The sequence below is a fragment of the Salmo salar genome, chromosome 22, assembly GCF_965601325.2.
Source record: "Salmo salar chromosome 22, fSalSal1, whole genome shotgun sequence".
In the NCBI taxonomy this organism is placed as follows: Eukaryota; Metazoa; Chordata; class Actinopteri; order Salmoniformes; family Salmonidae; genus Salmo; species Salmo salar.
The window spans coordinates 23,968,011-23,994,033 of record NC_138312.1 but is presented as its reverse complement, the minus strand read 5'-3'; the positions used below and the strand labels follow the sequence as shown (position 1 = coordinate 23,994,033).

The following is a 26,023-nucleotide window of genomic DNA, read 5'->3' as shown; positions in this document are numbered from 1 at the left end:
ACAACAACCTTTCCCTCAACGTGATCAAGACAAAGGAGATGATTGTGGAGTACAGGAAAAGGAGGACCGAGCACGCACCCATTCTCATCGACGGGGCTGTAGTGGAGCAGGTTGAGAGCTTCAAGTTCCTTGGCATCCACATCACCAACAAACTAACATGGTCCAAGCACACCAAGACAGTTGTGAAGAGGGCTCGAGAAAACCTATTCCCCCTCAGGAGACTGAAAAGATTTGGCATGGGTTCTCAGATGCTCAAAAGGTTTTAAAGCTGCACCATCGAGAGCATCCTGACAGGTAGCATCACTACCTGGTATGGCAACTGCTCGGCCTCCGACCGCAAGGCACTACAGAGGGTAGTGCGTACGGCCCAGTACATCACCGGGGTCAAGCTTCCTGCCATCCAGGACCTCTAAACCAGGTGGTGTCAGAGGAAGGCCCTAAAAATTGTCAAAGACTCCAGCCACCCTTGTCATAGACTGGTGGTACCGGAGCGCCAAGTCTAGGTCCAAGAGGCTTCTAAACAGCTTCTACCCCCAAGCCATAAGACTATTTTGCATTGCCCCCCTGCTGCTACTGCTATCTATGCATAGTGACTATAATAACTCTACCTACCTATTACCTCATACCGGTGCCCGCACACACTGACTCTGTACCAGCACCCCCATATATAGCCCCGCTATTGTTATTTACTGCTGCTCTTTAATTATTTGTTATTCTTACCTCTTACTTTTTTGGTATTTTCTTAATTTGCCTCGCCTGGCTCACCAACTACTTCTCAGACAGAGTTCTGTGTGTCAAATCAGAGGGCCTGTTGTCCGGACCTTTGACAGTCTCTATGGGTTTGCCACAGGGTTAAATTCTCGGGCCGACTCTTTTCTCTGTATACGTCAATTGCTGCTGGTGATTCTCTGATCCACCTCTACACAGACGATACCATTCTGTATACTTCTGGCCCTTCTTTGGACACTGTGTTGACTAACCTCCAGACGAGCTTCAATGCCATTTGGGACGGCAGGTAGCCTAGTAGAGCGTTGAACTAGTAACCAAAAGGTTGCAAGATTGAATCCCTGAGCTGACAAGGTAAAAATCTGTCGTTCTTCCCCTGAACAAGGCATTTAACCCACTGTTCCTAGGCCGTCATAGAAAATATGAATTTGTTCTTAACTGACTTGCTTAGTTAAATTAAGATATAAATAAAAATAAATACAACTTTCCTTCCGTGACCTCCAACTGCTCTTAAATGCAAGTAAAATTAAATGCATGCTATTCAACCGATCGCTACCAGCACCTGCCCGCCCGTCCAGCATCACTACTCTGGACGGTACTGACTTAGAATATGTGGACAACTACAAATACCTAGGTGTCTGGTTAGACTGTAAACTCTCCTTCCAGACTCACATTAAGCATCTCCAATCCAAAATGTAATCTAGAATCGGCTTCCTATTCCGCAACAAAGCATCCTTCACTCATGCTGCCAAACATACCCTTGTAAAACTGACTATACTACCGATCCTTGACTTCGGCGATGTCATTTACAAAATAGCCTCCAACACTCTAGCAAATTGGATGCAGTCTATCACAGTGCCATCCGTTTTGTCACCAAAGCCACATATACTCCCCACCACTGCAACCTGTATGCTCTCGTTGCCTGGCCCTCGCTTCATATTCGTCGCCAAACCCACTGGCTCCAGGTCATCTATAAGTCTCTGCTAGGTAAAACCCCTCCTTATCTCAGCTCACTGGTCACCATAGCAACACCCAACCCAGCAGGTATATTTCACTGGTCACCCCCAAAGCCAATTTCTCCTTTGGTCGCCTTCCCTTCCAGTTCTCTGCTTGCCAATGACTGGAATGAATTGCAAAAATCACTGAAGCTGGAGACTCATATCTCCCTCACTAACTTTAAGCACCAACTGTCAGAGCAGCTCACAGATCACTGCACCTGTACATAGCCCATATGTAAATAGCCCATCCAACTACCTCATCCCCATACTGTTATTTATTTTTTTGCTCCTTTGCACCCCAGTATCTCTACTTGCACATTCATCTTCTGCACATCTAGCACTCCAGTGCTTAATTGCTAAATTGTAATTATTTTGCCACTATGGCCTATTTATTGCCTTACCTCCCTTATCTCACCTCATTTGCACACACTGTATATATACTTTTTTTTCTTCTATTGTGTTGACTGTTTGTTTATTCCATTCCATGTGTAACTCTGTGTTGTTTGTGTCACACTGCTTTGTTTAATCTTGGCCAGGTCACAGTTGTAAATGAGAACTTCTCAACTTGCCTACCTGGTTAAATAAATGTGAAATAAAAAAATACATAAATAAAAAACTGCATTGTTGGTTAAGGGCTTGTAAGTAATCATTTCACTGTAAGGTCAAATGCAATTTGACTGCTATGCCATTTTAGCCACATTTCCTTTTTGGGATCCTTATTATCCACCCGCACAGTAGCTGGTGGAATGCACATCCAATTGTTGAGTACGCCATTATACTCTAGAAGACTTATGCAAATTAGCATAGGTTTGGTTTGCTGGGTAATTGCAGCCTCATATTACATGCAGAAAAACACCCCCTCAACAATAGGGCCAATCCTTAGACCTGTATACACTACACCGCCATGTCTCATTCCATAATTCTGATTCACTGCAACGTAGCCCATCACCATGAATGTTTCCCAGGAGCAAGTTTCTTTGACCGGGCACCCTAATCTCTTTAATAGGAGAATAGCCACCGACAAGCCAGTAGACCAGATGTACCAACGGACATTTCGCCTCGACCTTGACAAAACTTCGAGGGCTCTTTACGTTGTCGGCACAGTGTTGAAAGTGAACCTGAACAGGTATGTGTCAATGCTACCCGACCCAGATAGAATTGTCTCTTCAGGCGGTAGTAGCTGGGTAGCCCTATTATTGTTAGCTAGTGTAGGAGACAAATTGACATTAAACACACTGATGTAATCTGTTTTTAAATTGCATTGTTGGGAAGGGCTGGTAAGCAAGCATTTCACAGTAAAGTCTACACCAGTTGTATTCGGCGCATGTGACATACAATTTGATTACCTTTGAATTAACAGTAGCCCCGTTTGTCCCCGGTTTCCTTGTTCTGACTATCACATGAACGCGGCATAAATCCGCATTGTTTTATTTCGTTAACGAAATTGTAAGCTATATGGCGATGCAACGGTACAATAAAAGGTGCACTATACAGAGATCGTGCCCACATTTCCTCGTTGCTAAAATTGTTTCAATTCAGACATTGAAAATGTGATAACAAGCAAGTATACCCATACGGAAAAGTAATGTGGCCATATGATAATATATTTATAAACGTGACAAACATTTAAAATGTTATGTATTTTAATAATATACATCTTACCCTCACAAAAAGTGATGTGTACAGTACCAGTCAAGTTGACACCTTATTCAAGGGTTTCTTTATTTGTACTATTTTCTACATTATAGAATAGAAGACAACACATGGAATCATGTAGTAAAAGTGTTACATCAAAACATAGAGATTCTTCAAAGTAGCCACCCTTTGCCTTGATGACAGCTTTGCACACTTGGCATTCTGTCAACCAGCTTCATGAGGTAGTCACCTGGAATGCATTTCAATTATCAGGTGTGCCTTGTTCAAAGTTAATGTGGAATTTCTTTCCTTAATGCATTTGAGCTAATCAGTTGTGACAAGGTAGGGGTAGTATACAGAAGATAGCCCTATTTGGTAAAATACCAAGTCCATATTATGGCAAGAACAGCTCAAATAAGCTGAGAAATTAGTCCATTACTTTAAGACATGAAGGTTAGCCAATACAAAGCACAACGAACTTTGAAAGTTTCTTCAAGTGCTGTCGCAAAAACCCATCAAGCACTATGATGAAACTGGCTCTCATGAGGATCACCACAGGAAAGACCCAGAGTTAACTCTGCTGCAGAGGATAAGTTCATTAGAGTTACCAGTCTCAGATTGCAGCCCAAATAGTCCGACAGTCCAGGTCACAACAGGTAATCCCACAGATATTGTTCTCTTTACTCCCTCTCTTCATATAGCACTTTGTTCAGGCTGATTCCTCCTTTATCCCCAAGCACTCCCTGGCTTAACAAACAACATCCTTGCCTCATTGGGGCAGGAAGTCCATATAAGGCTCGGGGGTGGAGCCAGCAGGCTACAAGATATCTCCCCTCAATAACCCCTCCTCACCTCTCCCTGCCTTCTGCCACAATACATAGAGTATATAAGCATATATGGGCATATGTTTCCACAATATATGCCACTACAAAACATACAGTATAAGTAATATACATATATTGCCATATTACTTTCCCATATGGGTAGTGTAGAGAATCATTGTACCATCTAAACAGCTGTGAAATTTATTTTCTATAACCAAAAATATTTTATTTTCAGCTGTTTTTGAAGCTGGTGAGCAAAGATCTACGACTTCTTAGACTTATTTCAATACGAATGACAGATCTATAGCTCATATTTCTATGTGAATTTGTTCGGGACACCCAAAAAGTTACGTATTGTAGCTTTAAGATACAATCAAAGACAGTACAGTATGAATATGGGCTAAAACTGCTTCTCCAATAGAAATCCCTGATCACATTTATAGGTGATGTCATGGCGACGTTGGCTAGATAAACTCATACGTAGAAACACGTCATCGTGTCTAACGGTCGTCTCGCACCGAACTGCCCATGTGCTCAAATATGGGTTGTCGTGTTTTATTTATTCATTTATTTGAATTGGATTAAAAATATTTACTAATGTCATGCGTTGGTAAAAATGTTTGATTTGAGGCTAATATACAATAATCTCTGTTATTGTTTGTGGAAAAATGTACCCCATTTGTTTTATTATTCAGCTATGAGTAAAATTAAGATGGCACACAAGATTGTAATAGTTACTATAGACAATTTGTCTCATGTAAAGTGGTGGTGCCATTATCTACATTTCATTAGCCTGAGAAGTTACATCAAATATCAAATGATGGTGATATATTTTCAAATGACTAATTAGGCTACATGATCAACTGACTATTTTGTTGTCATATATTTGGGATATTCCAACTGCATAAATATTTGGATCATTCCCTCTATTGGACTGAAAGGACTGTTTGTGCATGGCATTTGTATTCAGCGGAGGAGTCGGACCACATGTTCTTAAGAGGGAGTCTGCATCAGTGATGTCTTTCTGCTAGTCAACAGACTCTTTTGTTATTCTTACAAGCTGCCAATTCATATGACACCAGTCTTGCCAATCGAGGGCAAAGATACAGTGCAACTGAATTAGACGGGTTATGAACAAATATGGCCTATGATTTTGACGTTAACAGGATAGAAAAGAGTGTTAAGCCCAACACAAACCACCATTCTGAAGAAATAAACCTATCGTAGGGAATTCCAACTGGGATTTGAACCCAGGTCCAGCGACTGTCAAGCCAACACGTTAACTGTTACACCAAGAGGTAAGAACCTGTTGATGAGCTAGCTAGGTGTTGAGTTAAGGTCGCTACAATATTGTGGAACTGTCGTGCCTCTGAGGCTGTGGTAGGTTTATTGGAGACTCCACAAGATATTATTACACAGCAGATACAGATGGTTTCATAACAATGGTATGTGCAAAAAACGAAATGCTTCCTCTCAAGGGACATTTCTATTTGGTATTGTTTAGAGTAGCCTAGACTGTTGTTCAGGTAAATACTATTCTTCCGTGAAAAACTCTGTTCCTTTGGCATGGACCACCTCCCTGGTCCAGCCTGGAGCCCTGGACTTCAGGTGTTATGTTTTACAGCCCGAGCTTAATGTTTATAAACAGGTGTATACTTAGTATAAACACCTTGAGATGTAGTTTGATATATATATAATATATATACTGTAAGTACATCCTTATTGCCAGTATTCTTGTGAAATTATACTAGTGTAGGTTGACAGTCCAGTATTTCTCCCCCTTTGGTATGTTACTCATTTTAGAGGGATGTAGTAGACATCATACCTCTACGATGACTGTAACAATGTAACTGTAGAACGAGCACTACCATCTGCTGCCTCTGGAAATAGGAGATTATGAACTGTACTCACTGCTGGTGGTCCACTGCACTATAGGCACAGTATATTCACTTGTTCTCTTATATTCTTTTATTTTGTGTCGTTGACTGTACATTTGTTTATGTGTAACTGTTGTTTTTGTTGCACTGCTTTGCTTTATCTTGGCCAGGTCGCAGTTGTAAATGAGAACTTGTTCTCAACTGGCCTACCTGGTTAAATAAAGGTGAAATAAAAAGAAATAAATTGTGTTGTCTCTGTTATTGCTATAGATTTGTGCAAGCAAAGCATCAGGATGTGACGTGTAACTGTCACGTGTATGTTTTTCCCCTAGGAGTGCCCCTCCCAGCTCTACGTACTTCTCTGTGAAATGCAGCCCCAACGTGCAGTACAGGATCACCCCACCCCCAGCGAAGAGTGGACCAATCCCCACCCCTTTCAATGGGAATACAGTGCTTCTTCTCACCATGGACACTGCCAGCGAAGTGGAAAATGATAGCAAGGTAAAGTAGGCCACAGGCCTGTACTTCACGTTGGGGCTGCATGAAAACTACTCTGAGACATCAGTATGTGAAATCATATTAAAATAATCCAGAGTTGACTATTCCCCCTTGTGACTGAACACGCTGCAGGGAAGTATTTAATTAAGACAAGTATCCGCAGCTCCTTTCAAGAGTGGCATGCAAACCACACAGAAATAATGCCAATGTGGCCCTGTCTCAACCTGATACCAGAGAAATGTCAAACGTTGGAAAGTGAAGTGGTACACCACAGTGCCAGTCCTATTGATAAGGGATTCCAGGGTTATGTTAAGCCAGTGCCAGTTCCAAAATGGGCCGGGTGTCCAGATTCTCCACTGAAGTAATGTACTGTACATATCTGGACAGGAATATAACATTGAAGACCCCCCATCAAAACACAACCACTGCTTTGGTCTAGAGATGTTATTACTTTACCTGTGACTTTGTAAATGTTCTCCTTTGTTGCAGCTATCGGTCATGTTTTATGGAAAGAAGAAGGAGGTGTTGGGTAAAGCTGTCGTTCACCTCACCGCTTTTGGTATGTCATGTCATGCTGATGACAGGAGAGCACACACATATAAACTACTCTGACCCCATTAATACCATACCTTTTGTACTGTAAATCTGTCAGTTGTACATTTCGTGTTAGAGACAATCTGCGATTGCTACATCCATTTATGGATCTTTTCAAATAATGATATACTGTATATCCATTGATTCTTGAAGAATATAACCTCATTAGCGTAGGTCTACTATCGTACCACATCAGAACCCAAAATATAAGCTTGTTTTACTCCAGTGTTTGTAAGCTATGTAAACAAACACTCTATGGTCTCAAAACATGGTTAAAACTATCATTTTATATCATGAATGGTCATCTCTATGAATTTGTGGTTACATTTCTCTAGTGGTTATGTTAGCCCCATCCCTCAACTTTTTACAAGGGGCTTTGTTTGAACTGCAGATGGCCTCTTTAAGGTATATTTCATTAGTCTATTCTAGACCCAAAGCAGCTTATGAGCTTCAATGACACAGAGGCCCTGTCGATCTTACAGAGATCTCCCTGGATGTTGATGCTGATCGAGATGGCCAGGTGGAGAGGAACAACCCCAACAAGGTTAGTTATATCTGCTGGGTTTGTCCAGGCAGGTTGCTTTCAGCACAGATGTCACTATCTCTGTCTCCTAACACAGCAGGACACAGAAGGAGACGCTCTAACATGAATAGGCATGTCAGAAGATTAGTGTTCATGCTATAATCCTGGAAGATTGTCAATGCATTCATAGGAAATTCAATTGAATGTTGTACTTTTCCACTCAGCTGTAAATGTAATCTAACCTCTTGCAAACAAATTGGGAAAAGCTCATTTGACAGGGCAGTGTTTGTTTGTTTGTCCCTGAATGATCTTCAGGGATCCTGGATGTGGGGGCCTAATGGCCACGGTGCCATCCTACTGGTCAACTGTGACTCAGAACACACCTGTCGGAAGAGCCTGGACAGTGAGCATGCTGAGGTCACAAGAGTCTCAGGTATAACAACATCCAAGTCGTCCTGGTCTACTGAGCTGACAGCCAGGCTGACAGTGCTGCAGGCATTGCAATAAATCAACATTTAAAGGCTGCAGGTCTCTTGTGTGGATTCATTAGAGAGGAGCAGCAGTTATGTTTGTGTTGGCTAAATACAAAATGCCTGAGCTAGGAGTGTCTTGTTTGATTAGATGGATCCTTGTGTCTTGTGTGGTTGATGGGTTGACAATTGATATACATTAATGCCAATATTTCGAAATGTCAGATCTTAAAGATATGTCCCCCATGGTGCTGCGGACCAGTGGCCCGGCCAAGCTCCCAGAAGGCTACAAGTTGACCATGCACATCTCCCAGGGTGATGCAGAGTGTGTGAGGGTCTTCAGGACCAGGTCCACAGCAGGCATGCACCAAACACTGAGTGAGTCAAATAAATGATGTAATGAGTCCAGTCTGTTCAGATCTTGTATGTGGTGTGTGTGGCTGTCCTTGCATGTACAACGGGAGTGTCAAACTCATTCCATGGAGGGCCTGTTGTTTGCTGGTTTTATTTTTTTCCTTAAAATTAAGAACTAGACAACCAGGTGAGGGGAGTTCCTTACTAATTTGTGACCTTAATTCATAATTCAAGTACAAGGCAGGAACGAAAACCCGCAGAAACTTGGCCCTTCGTAGAATGAGTTTGACACGTGATGTACAATGTGTGTACAATTACAGTTTTATGGCTGAATATTATATTAATGGGAGGTTAAAGAAGTTAAAGAAAGTGTGTTTTATCACTTTACCCCAATTTGCTAAATGTTACTTAAGACAAAATCAAGATGTCAATATTCTTGCTGTTTTTTGTAAAAACATTTTTAAATTACAAATTAATTGGAGCAAATTCAGAATTTGTCATTGAGTTCAGGTCCAACAATTTTTTTATTTCTTTTTTTTATCCCACCGCCTCTGAAAGAGACACATACAGGTTGGAGCCACACTGGGTGCCTGTGTAGCAGGTGTTGTGGGGGGTTAAGTGCCTTGCTCAAAGGCTCAACAGTATCTAGGTTTTGATACCAGCAACCCTCTGATTGCCAGCTCACATCCCTGTCAGACCCAGGATTCAAACTTACGGTTGCTGGTTCGCCTCTCTAACCGCTAGGCTACCTGCCGCCCTGTGGTTAACTTGATAACATTTGTAAAGATCACTCTGCCAGATCCTGGTTGCTAATATTCTAATAGTTAATTTAAGTTTATGTGACAAAACAAGTAAATATAGTGTAGAGAATCCTTGTACCATCTAAACCACTGAAATATATTTTCCAAAACCAAAAATATTGTTGTTTCAGCTGTTTGAAGCTGGTGAACAAAACTAAAAGAAAAAGATGGAAAAACTAAACTTTAAAACATGAAGCATAGAAATAGTGCACATAGACCTGATCTACTGCTTCTTAGACTTGCTTTCAATGAGAATGACAGATTTATAACTCACATTTCTATGTTAATTTTGTCAGGTCATACAAAGTGTTACATATTGCAGCTTTATGCCAGCCCTATTATTTACATTTAAAATATTATTTACTGCAGCAGAAAACCTGTTTTACAAGAGCTTTGTGAAGGACTACCCACTAGTGGTAGGAGGTGAGGATCTGTCCAAGGAGGTACCTTGCCTCTGGGGAAACGCTGAGATGAACTTTTACGTTGAAGGCCTGAGGTTCCCTGACAAAGACTTTGAGGGCCTAATCAGCATCAACCTCAGCATGCTGGAGCCGAGCTCTCAGGTACGTTGTAGTTTAACACTTTTATTGTTTGTTTGTTAGGTGTGCTTGCTGAAAGCAAAGCACAACTTTAGAAACTGTTCATACTTCTTATTATTCCACTGGGAGCTCTAGGGCCAAAACCATAAAAGCTACCAACACCAAAACAACTTAAAATGTGCAGACTGGCACCGGTCAATGTGCTTGAGAAATAATTGTTTATACTACTTATACTTTTCACACTACAATCATTTTTGCATAAATCCCAATGCAATTTAATGGCCATAGACACGAATGGGAAAAATTCAGGTCATAACTAGTCTTTACCGTTTAAGCTAGAAACACCATTCAAACTTTAAAAGGTGCAGACCGATCTGGAATAGTGTGCTTGTATACAGCTTTTTGATACCATTTTATGCTTTTGAACTATAACCATTTAAAGTGTACTTAAAAGCTCCATAGGCTTGAATAGGAAGTATTTGGATTCGCCTCTGCTCTTGAACTGTTAAAGCTACAAACACAACCCCAATGTTGGCATGGGTAGACTGACTGAACTTAGATTTCTTCAACACAGCTTTTTCTACCATTCCTACTTCATAAACTAAAATGCTTGTTGTATCCCCATTTATTTAAATGGCGGAATGTAGACTTCAATATTCTAAACTGAAATCACAGGCACAAAACTCTCAGAATATTCAAACAAAAATATTTGGAGCTTAAAAACACTTGCTGTGTGATGATATAGTACTTACCCTAGCCTACTATATTAGCCCACTATAACCTCTATTGTAAAATAGGTCACTATAATTAACACAGCCTATGAAAACTATTACTACTGCCATCACTACCACTACTACTACCATTTCACAACAATAAATACTTTGACTAGCAAGCACACCACATTTACTTCAATAAATGTCATTTTCTAGTTTAAAACTTCCAAGGTTATGTATCTTTATCCTGGACTCATGTTTTTTTTTTTTTTTTTTTTTTGCCAGGGCTTTCCTGAGACGCCCATCTTTACAGACAAGGTGGTGTTCCGAGTGGCTCCCTGGATCATGACACCCAACACACTCGACCCTGTGGAGGTTTTTGTCTGCAGGTGAGAGGCAATGATGATGATGATAAAGAAATTATGATGATGGCATTGATGTTGATGGAAATAATGATGCCAGCTGTAAACGTACTGAGACAAGTGTTTTTGTGCATTGGTAACACAGCACAACTGATAATGAACAGTTCTTAAAGAGAATGAGGAGGCTGGTGGAGAACAGTGGGTGCAAACTGAAGATTTGCCCTGAGGATATGAACAGAGGAGACCGTTGGATGCAGGTACTGTAAGCCGTGGGATTCAGCTCGTGATCTTTCAAGCCATTTTGTGCTTGAACTCTTTGTCACTTGAACACTTTTGAATTCCAACCTGTTTTCAATCTAAACAAAATGTCTTCCATATGTTTGCTAATCATTGTGAATTTAAATTCTAGGTACCCTCTTCTTTAAATGAAAGACATCAGAACAAAGACTGGTGTCTTGTTTCTAACTGCACAAAAAAATGTATAGAAATGTAATAGAGGTTTCTCTCTCAGGATGAGATTGAGTTTGGCTACATTGACTCTCCTCACCAACGTTTCCCTGTTGTTCTGGACTCCCCCCGAGACGGACACCTACAGGACTTCCCTTATGATGTGCTACTGGTAAGAAAAGGCATTCACAACACCTAGAGTTAAAATGTACTTATCTCTGAAATGTGAGTGGTGTGGTGGACCTGTGTCTTAACCTCTCTCTACCTGGTGCCCTCAGGGCCAAGACTTTGGCTATGTGACTAGGACAGCATATGGCAAGGAAGTGAGCAGCCTGGACTCGTTTGGTAACCTGGAGGTTAGCCCTCCAGTCACTGTAAATGGAAAGAACTACCCACTGGGTAGGATCATCATTGGAGTGGCCTTCCCCACGTGAGTGTAACATATACACCTTTCAAACCAAGGCATTTTCCCGCCAACTTTAGCATCCCACCAACTGTTTGCAGACTTTTATTTATATATGAAAGGTATTGCCGGTGACAAAGCTTCTACTTTTATTTCCGCCAAATGACCTAGTCATGATTGTGGTAAAGTTCTGCCTATGGCTTAGCATGAAATGTACTAAGGCATGTCACTTCACCCATCTCTATGCATAACCCTCCATGTGGTGAGCTTTCTTAACCACAACTGGATGGATTCATAAAGAATTACTGTGGGAATAAATATTCCTGAACGACGAAAATATGGAATAAAGTACGCTAATGCAATTGAAGGCATCAAATTGTTGGTTACTGAAACTCCCAAAGTAATCCAATTGTTATAATAGGCCTACATTTGAAGCAAAAGCCTACAGTGGGGGAAAAAAAGTATTTGATCCACTGCTGATTTTGTACGTTTGCCCACTTACAAAGAAATGATCAGTCTATAATTTTAATGGTAGGTTTATTTGAACAGTGAGAGACAGAATAACAACAAAAAAAATCCAGAAAAACACATGTCAAAAATGTTATAGAATTATTTGCATTTTAATGAGGGAAATAAGTATTTGACCCCTCTACAAAACATGACTTAGTACTTGGTGGCAAAACCCTTGTTGGCAATCACAGAGGTCAGATGTTTCTTGTAGTTGGCCACCAGGTTTGCACACATCTCAGGAGGGATTTTGTCCCACTCCTCTTTGCAGATCTTCTCCAAGTCATTAAGGTTTTGAGGCTGACGTTTGGCAACTCGAACCTTCAGCTCCCTCCACAGATTTTCTATGGGATTAAGGTCTGGAGACTGGCTAGGCCATTCCAGGACCTTAATGTGCTTCTTCTTGAGCCACTCCTTTGTTGCCTTGGCCGTGTGTTTTGGGTCATTGTCATGCTGGAATACCCATCCATGACCCATTTTCAATGCCCTGGCTGAGGGAAGGAGGTTCTCAGCCAAGATTTGACGGCACATGGCCCCGTCCATCGTCCCTTTGATGCGGTGAAGTTGTCCTGTTCCCTTAGCAGAAAAACACCCCCAAAGCATAATGTTTCCACCTCCATGTTTGACGGTGGAGATGGTGTTCTTGGGGTCATAGGCAGCATTCCTCTTCCTCCTCCAAACACGGCGAGATGAGTTGATGCCAAAGAGCTCCATTTTGGTCTCATCTGACCACAACACTTTCACCAGTTGTCCTCTGATTCATTCAGATGTTCTTGGTGACTATGGTCCCAGCTGCCTTGAGATCATTGACAAGATCCTCCTGTATAGTTCTGGGCTGATTCCTCACCGTTCTCATGATCATTGCAACTCCACGAGGTGAGATCTTGCATGGAGCCCCAGGCCGAGGGATATTGACAGTTCTTTTGTGTTTCTTCCATTTGCGAATAATCGCACCAAATGTTGTCACCTTCTCACCAAGCTGCTTGGCGATGGTCTTGTAGCCTATTCCAGCCTTGTGTAGTTCTACAATCTTGTCCCTGACATCCTTGGAGAGCTCTTTGGTCTTGGCCATGATGGAGAGTTTGGAATCTGATTGATTGATTGCTTCTGTGGACAGGTGTCTTTTTTACAGGTAACAAGCTGCAGTTAGGAGCACTCCCTTTAAGAGTGTGCTCCTAATCTCAGCTCGTTACCTGTATAAAAGACACATGGGAGCCAGAAATCTTTCTGATTGAGAGGGGGTCAAATACTTATTTCCCTCATTTAAAATGCAAATCAATTTATAACATTTTTGACATGTGGTTTTCTTGATATTTTTGTTGTTATTCTGTCTCTCACTGTTCAAATAAACCTACCATTAAAATTATACACGGATCCTTTCTTTGTCAGTGGGCAAACGTACAAAATCAGCAGGGGATCAAATACTTTTTTCCCCCACTGTACTTGCACGTGGTCAACTATTTCAGTACCCAGATGTTGTGAAAATAGGATCCTGAGACTCGCATGCTTTTGAAAACCCAGATTGCTATTATTTTCTATCAGTATCGTGTCTGTTTTAATTAACAAAATAAATATTGATTTCATGCATGGCGTAGCCATGTAGTATATAGGCTACACAGACCAGTATAACATAATTAAACTCAAAATATACCATTATATTCTTTTGAAAATACATTTTATTACTTATGTTTCTTAGGACCTAAAATGAATTATTAATGGATTTCATTGTAATGGAGTATATTCACTGGATTTATTCAAATCGATCCACATCTACTCCCAATCCTAACTTGCTGGCATGTGCATGGGAGATATAAAAGGCTTACCCCTGCACGAATGTGGTAAAAAAAACATTGGTCGATTTTTGTATTTTTTTTTATTTGTATTTTTTTACAGGCAACATACCGTAAGGACTGTCTGTAAAGGGTAATAACTAGGGGTTAGCTGCTTTGAAGGAAATTCATCAGTTTTTTTAGATACCAATATTTATCTTTAGTTGATTTAAGACTTCAATAACCTTCCTGGTACTTCCTTCTATAAAGTTCTTGTTAATGAGTATGTGGAACATTCAGATAAGTATGTGGCCAGTGGTGATAAGGCTTTTTGACTTTTCAGGGCTACTAAGGGCCGCAACATGACCAAAGTAGTGCAAGACTTCCTGTGGGCTCAGAAAGTCCAGGAGCCCATTGCGTTGTTCTCTGATTGGCTCCTGGTTGGGCATGTGGATGAATTCATGACCTTCGTCCCAGCTCCGGACAAAAAGGTACAAATCTTCTCAAGGAAAACATTTTTTTTTCACTCTTTCAAAAAATTCTAGTAAAATGACATTGCTCTGTAATCTAGAGTAGAAATTAGTGAGATCCTTTGAGCACCAGAATTGTTCATCCCATCTATTTGCACTTGGACATGACACGGACTTTGGCTGCCCTGTGGTTATGTGATAGTGTAAAGCTCTCAGGATGTCAAAGGAAGGGCACAGCCAATGTTGTCTTTGTCTCCCTTTTGCAGGGATTCCGGCTTCTGCTCGCCAGCCCCGATGCAAGCTACAAACTATTCAGGGGCTTACAGAATGACGGGCATGGACAAGCCAAAATGTTTGATGGTAGGCCTTTTGTTAGGGTGGGTATTCCCAAACTGGGGTACGTACGCGCAATGCCGTTGGGGGTACGCCAACATTTTCAAACAGTCCATTTAGATTTTCCAACCGGGCTAAACATTTGGGTGAGGTTTTTTTCTCGCTTGAGTAGCCTCGTTTCACTGCCAAAAATAAAATGAAACCATCTAGTGTTCAGCGAAATAACAACACAATGTCAAATACAGGTAGCCTAGTCAAATAATTAACATCCAATCACATTAACCTTTACTCTCTCGCGGGAATTCCACTAATGGTCCGTATGTAGCCAAATGTAGCTGCTGCTCATTCCGTTTGTTCAAAAATTGATTAATGGTTAAAAAAAGTAAGGCCCGCGTCCATAGAGACACATACCAGCTCTACTGGTAGTACTGCTAGTACCAGCAGTACTACACCTGCACCTGTCGACGACACAAGTTGTTCTAGTTCCACGAGCACATCCAATGCTAGCATCAGTAATTCTACGTTTGTTGTTAGCCCAGCTAGCATGGACACTGACAGTTGTGAATCTGATGCAGCCGAAGAGCTACTGCCCCCTTACCCGGGAAAGCACCGAACAACAGACAGGGACGTTGGACCAACGAAGAGGCGCAAATATGATGAGAACTACATTGATTTGGGGTTCACTTATATTGGGAGTAGTGCCTTTCCTCAGCCACAGTGTGTTATATGTGCAAAAGTACTATCTCACAACTCAATGAAACCTTCACTCTTACGCAGATATTTAGAAACAAAACATGCCAATTTGAAAAATAAGCAACAGGAGTTTTTTGAGTGAGAATTAAGACGACTTTCGATTAGTAAGACATGTATAAAAGCAACAGATACCATTAATAAGAAGGAGCTAGAAGCGTCTTATATGGTGAGCTACCGAGTGGCTAGGACAGGCAAGCCCTATACTATTGTGGAGGACTTAATTCTTCCTGCTGCTGCGGATATGGCTGGGACAATGCTGTATTGTACTGGACAGCTTTGTGACATCAAATGGACTTTGGTGGTCAAGATGTGTTGGTATCTGTACTGATGGAGCAAAAGCCATGACAGGGAGACATAGTGGAGTGGTAACGTGTGTGCAAGCAGTTGCTCCCGACGCTACTTGGGTACACTGCAGCATCCACCGAGAGGCTCTTGCTGCCAAGGGAATGCCTGACAGCTTGAAAGATGTTTTGGACACTACAGTGAAAATGGTTAACTTTGTTAAAGCAAGGCCCCTGAACTCTTGTGTATTTTCTGCATTATGCAATCATATGGGCATCGACCATGTAATGCTTTTACAACATACAACAAGTGCGCTGGTTATCAACGGGCAAAGTATTGAGAGACGAGCTTAAAGTTTTCTTTACTGACCATAATTTTCACTTGGCTGACCGCTTGCATGATGACGAGTTTCTCACACGACTGGCCTGTTTTTTTTCTTGCCTGAATGATCTGAATCTAGGATTACAGGGACTCTCCGCATCTATATTCAACGTGCAAATTGAGGTTATGATTAGGAAGTTGGAGCTCTTCTGTCTGCATTAACAAGGACAACACATAAGTCTTTCCATCATTGTATGATATTTTGTGTGCAAATGAACTCAAGCGTACGGACAATGTCAAATGTGATATAGCGAAGCACCTGAGTGAGTTGGGTGTGCAATTACGCAGGTACTTTCCCTAAACGGATGACACAAACAACTGGATTCGTTATCCCTTTCATGCCCTGCCTCCAGTCCAATTACCGATGTCTGAACAAGAAAGCCTCATCAAAATTGCAACAAGCAGTTTTGCAAAATTTTTATTTAATCAGAAGCTACTGACAGATTTCTGGATTGGGCTGCACTCAGAGTATTCTGCCTTGGCAAATCGCGCTGTTAAGACACTGATGCCCTTTGAAGCCACGTACCTATGGGAGAGTGGCTTCTCGGCCCTCACTAGCATTAAAACTAAATACAGGCACAGACTGTGTGTGGAAAATTATTTAAGTCTGAGACTCTCTCCAGTATAACCCAACATTGCAGATTATGTGTATCCTTTCAAGTACACCCTTCTCATTAACCTGTGGTGAGTTATTCACCATTTTAGATGAACAAATAAGGTTTTATAAATAACATGGCTAAATAAAGAGCAAAATGATTGATTATTATATTATTATTTGTGCCCTGGTCCTATAAGAGCTCTTTGTCACTTCCCACGAGCCAGGTTGTGACAAACACACTCATTCTTATGTTTAATAAATGTATCGTATAGTGTGTGTGGCAGGCTTACAATGATGTCAAAAAACAATATTTGAGAGTGTGCTGACCCTGGTTCTAGATGGGGTACACAGCTGGAAGTTGAATGTTTGAAGGGGTACGGGACTATAAAAAGTTTGGGAACCACTGTGTTAGGGGACTCATTTCAGCATGTCTGTGTGTTTCACTGTATTAATAATTGTATTTGTCACTCATCAACACCAACTTGAGCTTTTTGATCCCACAGGTCTTGGAGCAGAAGAGATTACAGTAGATAAGATTTTGAGTGATGAGAAACTCAAGGCAGAAAACAACTATGTCCAGGTGAGGCCAGAATGACTAGTTACTCAGAAGCAAGCAGAGCTTTGCATGGCTTGGTTTTTTTCCAAGATGGCGTAGCAGTGCAGACGTGTTTTGTTCGTCCTCTCGTGTACTTTTGTATTTTTCGTATTTTTTTGTATATATTTCAATTTTATTTTCAGTCTCTTTTCCATTTTAGTTCAGTTATACCTTCCGGTAACCTGCCTCACCCAATGTGATACGGAACCGCTATTATTTTAACCTTATAGCAAGAACCATCTAGCGATCAGAAGCTAACCAGCTAATTAGCTACAAGCTATTTAGTTATTGTTAGCCACTGCTAGAGGCCTTTACCTTCTGCGCAGATACCAGCCCTTTTTTTAGCCTGGATAATACTCGCCAGCCTACCAGTATCGGACTGTCTCTCTACTACAACGCCGGATTACTTCCGTAATCCCAGGACCATTACTCCTGATCTTCACAGCTAGCTAGCACCCACCGAGTTACCTAGTACTGAAGCTATCCCTGAGGCCCACCTCCCGGCCTACTCAGTTGTTCACCCGGACTCCACCCAAACACGGCTTGAACCCACTACTCCACCAGATCCTCGCCGTAAGCTCTTGACCTTGGCACTGGATCACCGCTGCTACCGAGTGGCTATAGTGGCTAATGCCCCTGCCCCGAAGCTAGCACCAGTTAGCCGTGAGCCAGGTGCATCTCCCAGCTAGCAAACTAAATTACTACAACTGCAATACCTCTTTCACCATCTGGCTTGGATCCTTTGTCAACACGGCGCCAGCATGACTGGTCTGCCGGACGAATACTCCATCTGCTGTGCCTTCAACCTGCCTCCGTCGGATGTCGGAGCAGATGCTTCTACTAGCCCTGGGCTACTAACTTTAAATGCCATGTCGCACGCGTGCTAGCGTAATAGCGACTACTCCGCGGCTTCCCTGTTCCATCTATTGCTGCCCCCTGGACCCTATGATCACTTGGCTACATAGCTGATGCCTGCTGGACTGTCCATATATCATGGTACTCCATTCTGTTTATTTTTTGTTTATCTGTCGGCCCCAGCCGCGAACTCAGGCTCTGTGTGTAGTTAACCGACCCTCTCTGCCCAGTCATCGCCATTTTACCTGTTGTTGTTGTTGTTTTAGCTGATCAGCTGTTGCTGTCTCGCCCGTTGTTGTCTAGCTAGCTCTCCCAGTCAACACCTGTGATTACTTTATGCCTCGCTGTATGGCTCTCTCAAATGTCAATATGCCTTGTATACTGTTGTTTAGGTTAGTTATCATTGTTTTAGTTTACAATGGAGCCCCTAGTTCCACTCATCATACCTCTGATACCTCCTTTGTCCCACCTCCCACACATGCGGTGACCTCACACATTATAACCAGCATGTCCAGAGATGCAACCTCTCTTATCATCACTCAGTGCCTGGGCTTACCTCCGCTGTACCCGCACCCCACCATACCCCTGTCTGCACATTATGCCCTGAATCTATTCTACCACGCCCAGAAATCTGCTCCTTTTATTCTTTGTCCCCAACGCTCTAGGCGACCAGTTTTGATGGCCTTTAGCCGTACCCTCATCCTACTCCTCCTCTGTTCCTCGGGTGATGTGGAGGTAAACCTAGGCCCTGCGTGTCCCCAGGCACCCTCATTTGTTGACTTCTGTGATTGGAAAAAGCCTTGGTTTCATGCATGTCAACATCAGAAGCCTCCTCCCTAAATTTGTTTTACTCACTGCTTTAGCACACTCCGCCAACCCTGATGTTCTTGCCGTGTCTGAATCCTGGCTCAGGAAGGCCACCAAAAATTCAGAGATTTCCATACCCAACTACAACTTTTTCCATCAAGATAGAACTGCCAAAGGGGGAGGAGTTGCAATCTATTGCAGAGATAGCCTGCAAAGTTCTGTCATACTTTCCAGGTCTATGCCCAAACAGTTCGAACTTCTAATTTTAAAAATTAATCTCTCCAGAAATAAGTCTCTGACTGTTGCCGCCTGATATCGACCTCCCCCTTCGCTCCCAGCTGTGCCCTGGACACCATTTGTGAATTGATCGCCCCCCCCATCTAGCCTCAGAGTTCGTTCTGTTAGGTGACCTAAACTGGGAGATGGAAAACTCACACCATCAATCACCATTCTTGGTTGTAATGTGACTATACCATCTGAGGTGATCATACTCAACTCAATTGTTCTGCCACACAAAGACCTCAACAGGAGCTTCAAAAACCAAATTATACTGTAGTTCATTTGCTGCGTTCATTTAGTGTCAAACTAATTAAGGATTGTAGCTTGAAGAACAATGTCACTGCCTCTGGGTTATTGTATATAAGATGACGCTGGGTGTTTGGAAAGATTGTGTAGGTTTTAGCCTTTATGAATTAAAGGATGTTATGAGATGGTTGGGAGGATGATAGTGGGTTGGTTAGATTACCTCGACATGAATGTCATCCCTGTACTCCCGTAACAAAGCGGCCACACACCTGTGTTTCGGTGGAAAGCTGGGGAATGGGCCTGGAGAAATGTAACCACTCAATTTCAGAGCTATGGATGCAACCATGTTGAGGCTAGACAGTGTTTTAACATCGGAGTGGAACCAGCTTTTATTATTTCGGGTTCTGATGGGGTGCGACAGTTGAACTAAGCACATGCGGTATGTATAAGTTCATCTTCAAGAATCAAAGTGGATGTGTGCACACAATTAAGTCCAATGGATGTAGCAACTAAGGATTCTAGTTTCACATCCCTATGATTAGCTCTGGATTCACTACCATGTAAGGGAAATTAAAACAATGGGTACAAAAAAAATGCATGAAATGTATGTATTCACTACTGTAAGTCGCTCTGGATAAGAGCGTCTGCTAAATGACTAGAATGTGATATGCTTAACACCCCGGCAGTCGTACAATCTAAGCTAGATGCCCTCAATCTCACACAAATCATCAAGGAACCCACCAGGTATAACCCTAAATCCGTAAACATGGGCACCCTAATAGACATTATCCTGACCAACTTGCCCTCCAAATACACCTCCTCTGTTTTCAATCAGGATCTCAGCGATCACTGCCTCATTGCCTGTATCCGCTATGGGTCTGCGGTCAAACGACCACCCCTCATCACTGTCAAACGCCCCCTAAAACACTTCTGCGAGCAGGCCTTTCTAATCGACCTGGCCCGGGTATCCCGGAAGGATATTGACCTCATCCCGTCAGTCGAGGATGCCTGGTCATTCTTTAAAAGTAATTTCCTCACCATCTTAGATAAGCATGCCCCGTTCACAAAATGCAGAACTAAGAAAAGATATAGCCCTTGGTTCAGACCTGACTGCCCTTGACCAGCACAAAAACATCCTGTGGCGGACTGCAATAGCATCGAAAAGTCCCCGCGATATACAACTGTTCAGGGAAGTCAGGAACCAATACACGCAGTCAGTCAGGAAAGCAAAGGCTAGCTTTTTCAAGCAGAAATTTGCATCCTGTAGTTAGGTACCACTGAGGCTAAGTAACACGGTCACCACCGATAAATCCATGATAATAATAAGCAATAAGCATTTCTCAACGGCTGGTCATGCCTTCCTCCTGGCTACTCCAACCCTGGCCAACAGCCCCCCCCGCAGCTACTCGCCCAAGCCTCCCCAGCTTCTCCTTCACCCAAATCCAGATGGCAGATGTTCTGAAAGAGCTGCAAAACCTGGACCCGTAGAAATCAGCTGGGCTAGACAATCTGGACCCTCTCTTTCTAAAACTATCCGCCGCCATTGTTGCAACCCCTATTACCAGCCTGTTCAACCTCTCTTTCGTATCGTCCGAGATCCCTAAAGATTGGAAAGCTGCCGCGGTCATCCCCCTCTTCAAAGGGGGTGACACCCTACACCCAAACTGTTACAGACCTATTTCCATCCTGCCCTGCCTATCTAAAGTCTTCGAAAGCCAAGTTAATAAACAGATCACTGACCATTTCGAATCCCACCGTACCTTCTCCGCTGTGCAAACCAGTTTCCGAGCCGGTCACGGGTGCACCTCAGCCACGCTCAAGGTACTAAACGATATCATAACCGCCATCGATAAAAGACAATACTGTGCCGCCGTCTTCATCGACCTGGCCAAGGCTTTCGACTCTGTCAATCACTGTATTCTTATTGGCAGACTCAATAGCCTTGGTTTCTCAAATGACTGCCTCGCCTGGTTCACCAACTACTTTGCAGACAGAGTTCAATGTGTCAAATCAGAGGGCATGTTGTCCGGACCTCTGGCAGTCTCTATGGGGGTACCACAGGGTTCAATTCTCGGGCCGACTCTTTTCTCTGTATATATCAATGATGTCGCTCTTGCTGCGGGCGATTCCCTGATCCACCACTACGCAGACACCATTCTGTATACTTCTGGCCCTTCCTTGGACACTGTGCTAATAAACCTCCAAACGAGCTTCAATGCCATACAACACTTCTTCCGTGGCCTCCAACTGCTTTTAAACGCTAGTAAAACCAAATGCATGCTCTTCAACCGTTCGCTGCCCGCACCTGCCCGCCCGGCTAGCATCACCACCCTGGACGTTCCGACCAAGAATATGTGGACAACTAGAAATGCCTAGGTGTCTGGCTAGACTGTAAACTCTCATTCCAGACTCCTATTAAACATCTCCAATCCAAAATCAAATCTAGAATCGGCTTTCTATTTCGCAACAAAGCCTCCTTCACTCACGCCGCCAAACTTACCCTAGTAAAACTGACTATCCTACCGATCCTCGACTCATCTACAAAATAGCTTCCATTACTCTACTCAGCAAACTGGATGCAGTCTGTCACAGTGCCATGCGTTTTGTTACCAAATCACCTTATACCACCCACCACTGCGACCTTTATGCTCTAGTCGGCTGGCCCTCGCTACATATTCGTCGCCAGACCCCACTGGCTCCAGGCCATCTATAAGTCTATGGTAAAGCTCTGCCTTATCTCAGTTCATTGGTCACGATAACAACACCCATCCGTAGCACACGTTCCAGCAGGTATATCTCACTGATCATCCCCAAAGCCAACACCTCATTTGGCCGCCTTTCCTTCCAGTTCTCTGCTGCCAGTGACTGGAACGAATTGCAAAAATAGCTGAAGTTGGAGACTTTTATTTCCCTCACCAACTTTAAACATCAGCTACCTGAGCTGCTAACCGATCGCTGCAGCTGTACATAGTCCATCTGTAAATTGCCCACCCACCCAATCTACCTACCTCATCCCCATACTGTTTTTATTTTATTTACTTTTCTGTTCTTTTGCACACCAGTATTTCTACTTGCACATCATCATATGCTCATTTATCACTCCAGTGTTGATCTGCTAAATTGTAATTATTCACTCCTATGGCCTATTTATTGCCTACCTCCTCATGCCTTTTGCACACACTGTATAGACTTTCTTTTTTTTCTACTGTGTCATTGGCTTGTTTATTGTGTTATTGGCTTGTTTATTGTTTACTCAATGTGTAACTCTGTTGTTGTCTGTGTCACACTGCTTTGCTTTATCTTGGCCAGTTCGCAGTTGTAAATGAGAACTTGTTCTCAACTAGCCTACCTGGTTAAATAAAGGTGAAATAAATAAAAGTAATAGCCATGCTGCCACCCTACAGAGCTGTATAGACTGGAACAGGGATGTCCTGAAGAGGGAGCTGGGTCTAGACGATGATGACATCATTGACCTGCCCATCCTTTTCCATGTGATAGAGAACAGGGCAGTGGCCTACTACCCAGACATGGTGAGAATACATTGGTTCTACACTAGAACACCTCATGCTGATCCCTAACCCAGAACCAAAGTACTTCTTACTTTATTTCTGGGACCTATTATTCTTACAGAATGGCAAACCTCTCAAAAATGCTGCCAAATCAGCTTTGTAGTTTTGTGATGATTTTCTACATGTGATTAAGGAGTATGTTCAAGTCATCTACTACCCAAGTAGCCCAAGAGGCAGTTCCTAAATGAGGCATATGTCTCTACCTCCAGGTAAACATGATTGTGTTGGGAAAGAACCTGGGCATCCCTAAGCCGTTTGGGCCCAAGGTGGATGGCCGCTGTGCCCTGGAGGCAGAGATGACCTCCCTCATGGGGGGCCTGGGACTCAGCTGCACATACATTGATGACTTTGCCTCCTACCACAAACTGCTGGGAGAGGTTCACTGTGGCTCCAACGTACGCAGGGAACCGTTCTCCTTCAAGTGGTGGAACCTGGAGATGTGAAGGATTTGGGGGGGAAGGAACGGTTGTAGTTAGAAAGAAGGAATCATGCTTGAAATAAACAGCAGTAACAATCACCAGCAGCAGTTGCCTTCAAACAACCACAGTAGTCCTCCAACGGTATTACACCTTTGTCTTTATTAAACATATTTGGCTTCATTTACAAAAGGGTGAAAAGCAATATTTACAAACAAGACTTTGGAACTTGAACAAGGGCTTAAGCGGACTGTCAACGAGAAGAGCAATACAATCACCTGAATCAAGCACATTGCAAATTAGATATGTTGTTTGAATTGGCTGGGGGCTCAATCCAAATGTCTTGCATGTACCAACAGAACAACAGGACCACAGAGAAATGTGCAAATATAATCTGGAGCCACCAGAGGGTGTAATCCAACTACTGGTATTCAAGCATTTTACAAAGACTAGTGATACCTTTTGTGATAAATTTTTTTTTTAAATATATTTTGAGTTTGTGTGCAATACACACTGACTCCAAAGGCTCTGTTAACATGATGAAACTTAACTTTATCATCTTTCCAATTAATAGTATTTTATTTCATCGTAATCTTCAGAATGGTGTTTTAATGATTAAATGCAAGACTAACTGCATTTTTGATGTAGTGTTACTTAGACAGGGATCCTTAAGATTCAACTGAAAGATTGTATGAAAACCGAATGTTCTAATGTCAACAGAGAAAGCACAACTAAATTCCACATTGGCTCTTCATTTTATTGAAATAAAAAGTAATGAAAACCATGCCCTTCATATCAGTTATTTTCATCACATACATTGGAGGGAAAATGTCTCTACTCAGGCAATGTTAGACGTTTCACAAGAGACCCAGGTTCCATTCATTGAGAGCAGATATGTACAAATTAATAGACATCTGTTTAGTTTTACATTCAAACCAGTTGGTGATAGATTCCAGTTGGCAAAGTCCACCGTTGGATAGATTCCTTATATGAAGGGGGTTACCCTCCTACAAAGCAGCTTAACACAATCATCAAAAAGGCAACTTCAAGACTTGTCACAGTGTAATTATTTTTAGAAATAAGTCCGATTTTCAAACTATCAGCAATCTGAAAACGTAGTGCCGGTTTCCCCATCTTTCTCAATCAAAACCTATATGAAACTGATAAAGTGATTGTATATGTGCATTGTGCACTGAAGTTGACTGGTTTGGAGTAACACATCACAGGAACAGTCCAGGGACAACACCTATTTCGAGCATGGTACCAGTTCACTGGGGGTTGCAAGCAGATTTACACCATGCACAGTTGTATACACATCCAAACACATACTTTATTCCAAACCACTAGCTTGATTTAAAGAAAAAGCTGAAGACTGTAGTCACTGGACAGTAGCTTGACTTTGGAGGCTGTCTGCTTTGGTTAGGTCACCTTGGTGGAATGTCTGCGGTATTATCTACAGTATGGAACAGGGATGAAGACTGATGAGTCATTTAGTTTGGACACTGGACCTTATCAGTAATTCAATACTTCCATGTTTTTTGCTCAGCTTAAATGGCATGAAATAGGATGAGCATAATTGTTGAGTCAGTAAAAGATTTTCCATTTATCAACATCAACTGTGAACTGTAATTGTACAGTTTGTTAGGGGAAGTAGTGAAATTGAAACCAGCAGCAGCATGATGACAAAAGTACCTTCTATCAAAAACATGTAACATTTACTAAAAGTTACTAGTCAACATCCACCATTACACTCATAATTGAAACACAAGGATTGATGTGACAACAAAGGATCCAGGACACCAAGAGTAACACATGTACAGTATCATGGTGGAATGTGAGGTTGATGGGTGCAATAATGTAATTTCTTCCCACAATGGCAACAGGACAACACCCTGATATCCTCCTCATGCATTCCTCCTTAGCCTAACAGAAAGTCCTGTTGTACCTCATACATGGTCTCCTGCAAAACCAATCTATTGAATGCATAAGATCCACCCCTGCTTCGACCTTCAAAACAAAACAATAAACAATGCCATTGAGAAGACAAGGGAGACTATACAATGAGAAACCACATGAACAGATGCAGGCTAAGCGAATCAACAGACGACAGCCAGAGGCGATGCTGTGTGAGTGGCATTCCTTTTGGATGGGGTGCTGGACACTCCTCTCCTTCACCCCTCTAGGCATGCTGGGAGTCAGCCACATGGAGTTAGAATGAGGGTGGGCTGTAAGTGCATGTCCATGGACCTTGGCTGTACAGACTAGACTAGCCTACACCAGGTCTGCCTGTCCCAGCGACTAGCTCTGATCCTCCTCTGCGTCTGTGGTGGAAAACACGTGTGCTTGCTTCATCTCCTGCAGGGGGTGCCTCTTATGGGAATGCTGTGAGAGGAGAGAGAG

General features: G+C 42.5%; 2 protein-coding genes across 12 annotated transcripts in view; one reads left to right on the top strand and one right to left on the bottom strand.

Annotated features, from left to right (window-relative positions):
- Nucleotides 1-2,543: 2,543 nt before the first annotated feature.
- LOC106583007 (protein-arginine deiminase type-2) lies at nt 2,544-24,407 on the top strand. Its single transcript, XM_014166724.3, has 16 exons — nt 2,544-2,850; nt 6,393-6,561; nt 7,048-7,117; nt 7,635-7,696; nt 7,991-8,108; nt 8,371-8,523; nt 9,669-9,862; nt 10,837-10,940; nt 11,059-11,170; nt 11,425-11,532; nt 11,639-11,790; nt 14,383-14,530; nt 14,776-14,869; nt 17,360-17,436; nt 23,043-23,168; nt 23,417-24,407. Exons 1-16 carry the CDS (start codon nt 2,675-2,677, stop codon nt 23,648-23,650), a joined length of 2,097 nt encoding a protein of 698 aa, XP_014022199.1. The 5' UTR covers nt 2,544-2,674; the 3' UTR covers nt 23,651-24,407.
- The window catches only part of LOC106583006 (rap1 GTPase-activating protein 1), a 158,460-nt gene continuing 156,796 nt past the window's right edge, over nt 24,360-26,023 (bottom strand). For all 11 annotated transcript variants that reach the window (XR_014382142.1, XR_014382141.1, XR_006761434.2 and 8 more), the window contains one exon: nt 24,360-26,005. Coding sequence is in view for 7 of the 11 variants with exons in the window: in XM_045705841.2 (XP_045561797.1) it covers nt 25,922-26,005 (84 nt within the window). In the remaining 4 variants the exon portion in view is untranslated. The remainder of the gene's footprint in view (nt 26,006-26,023) is intronic.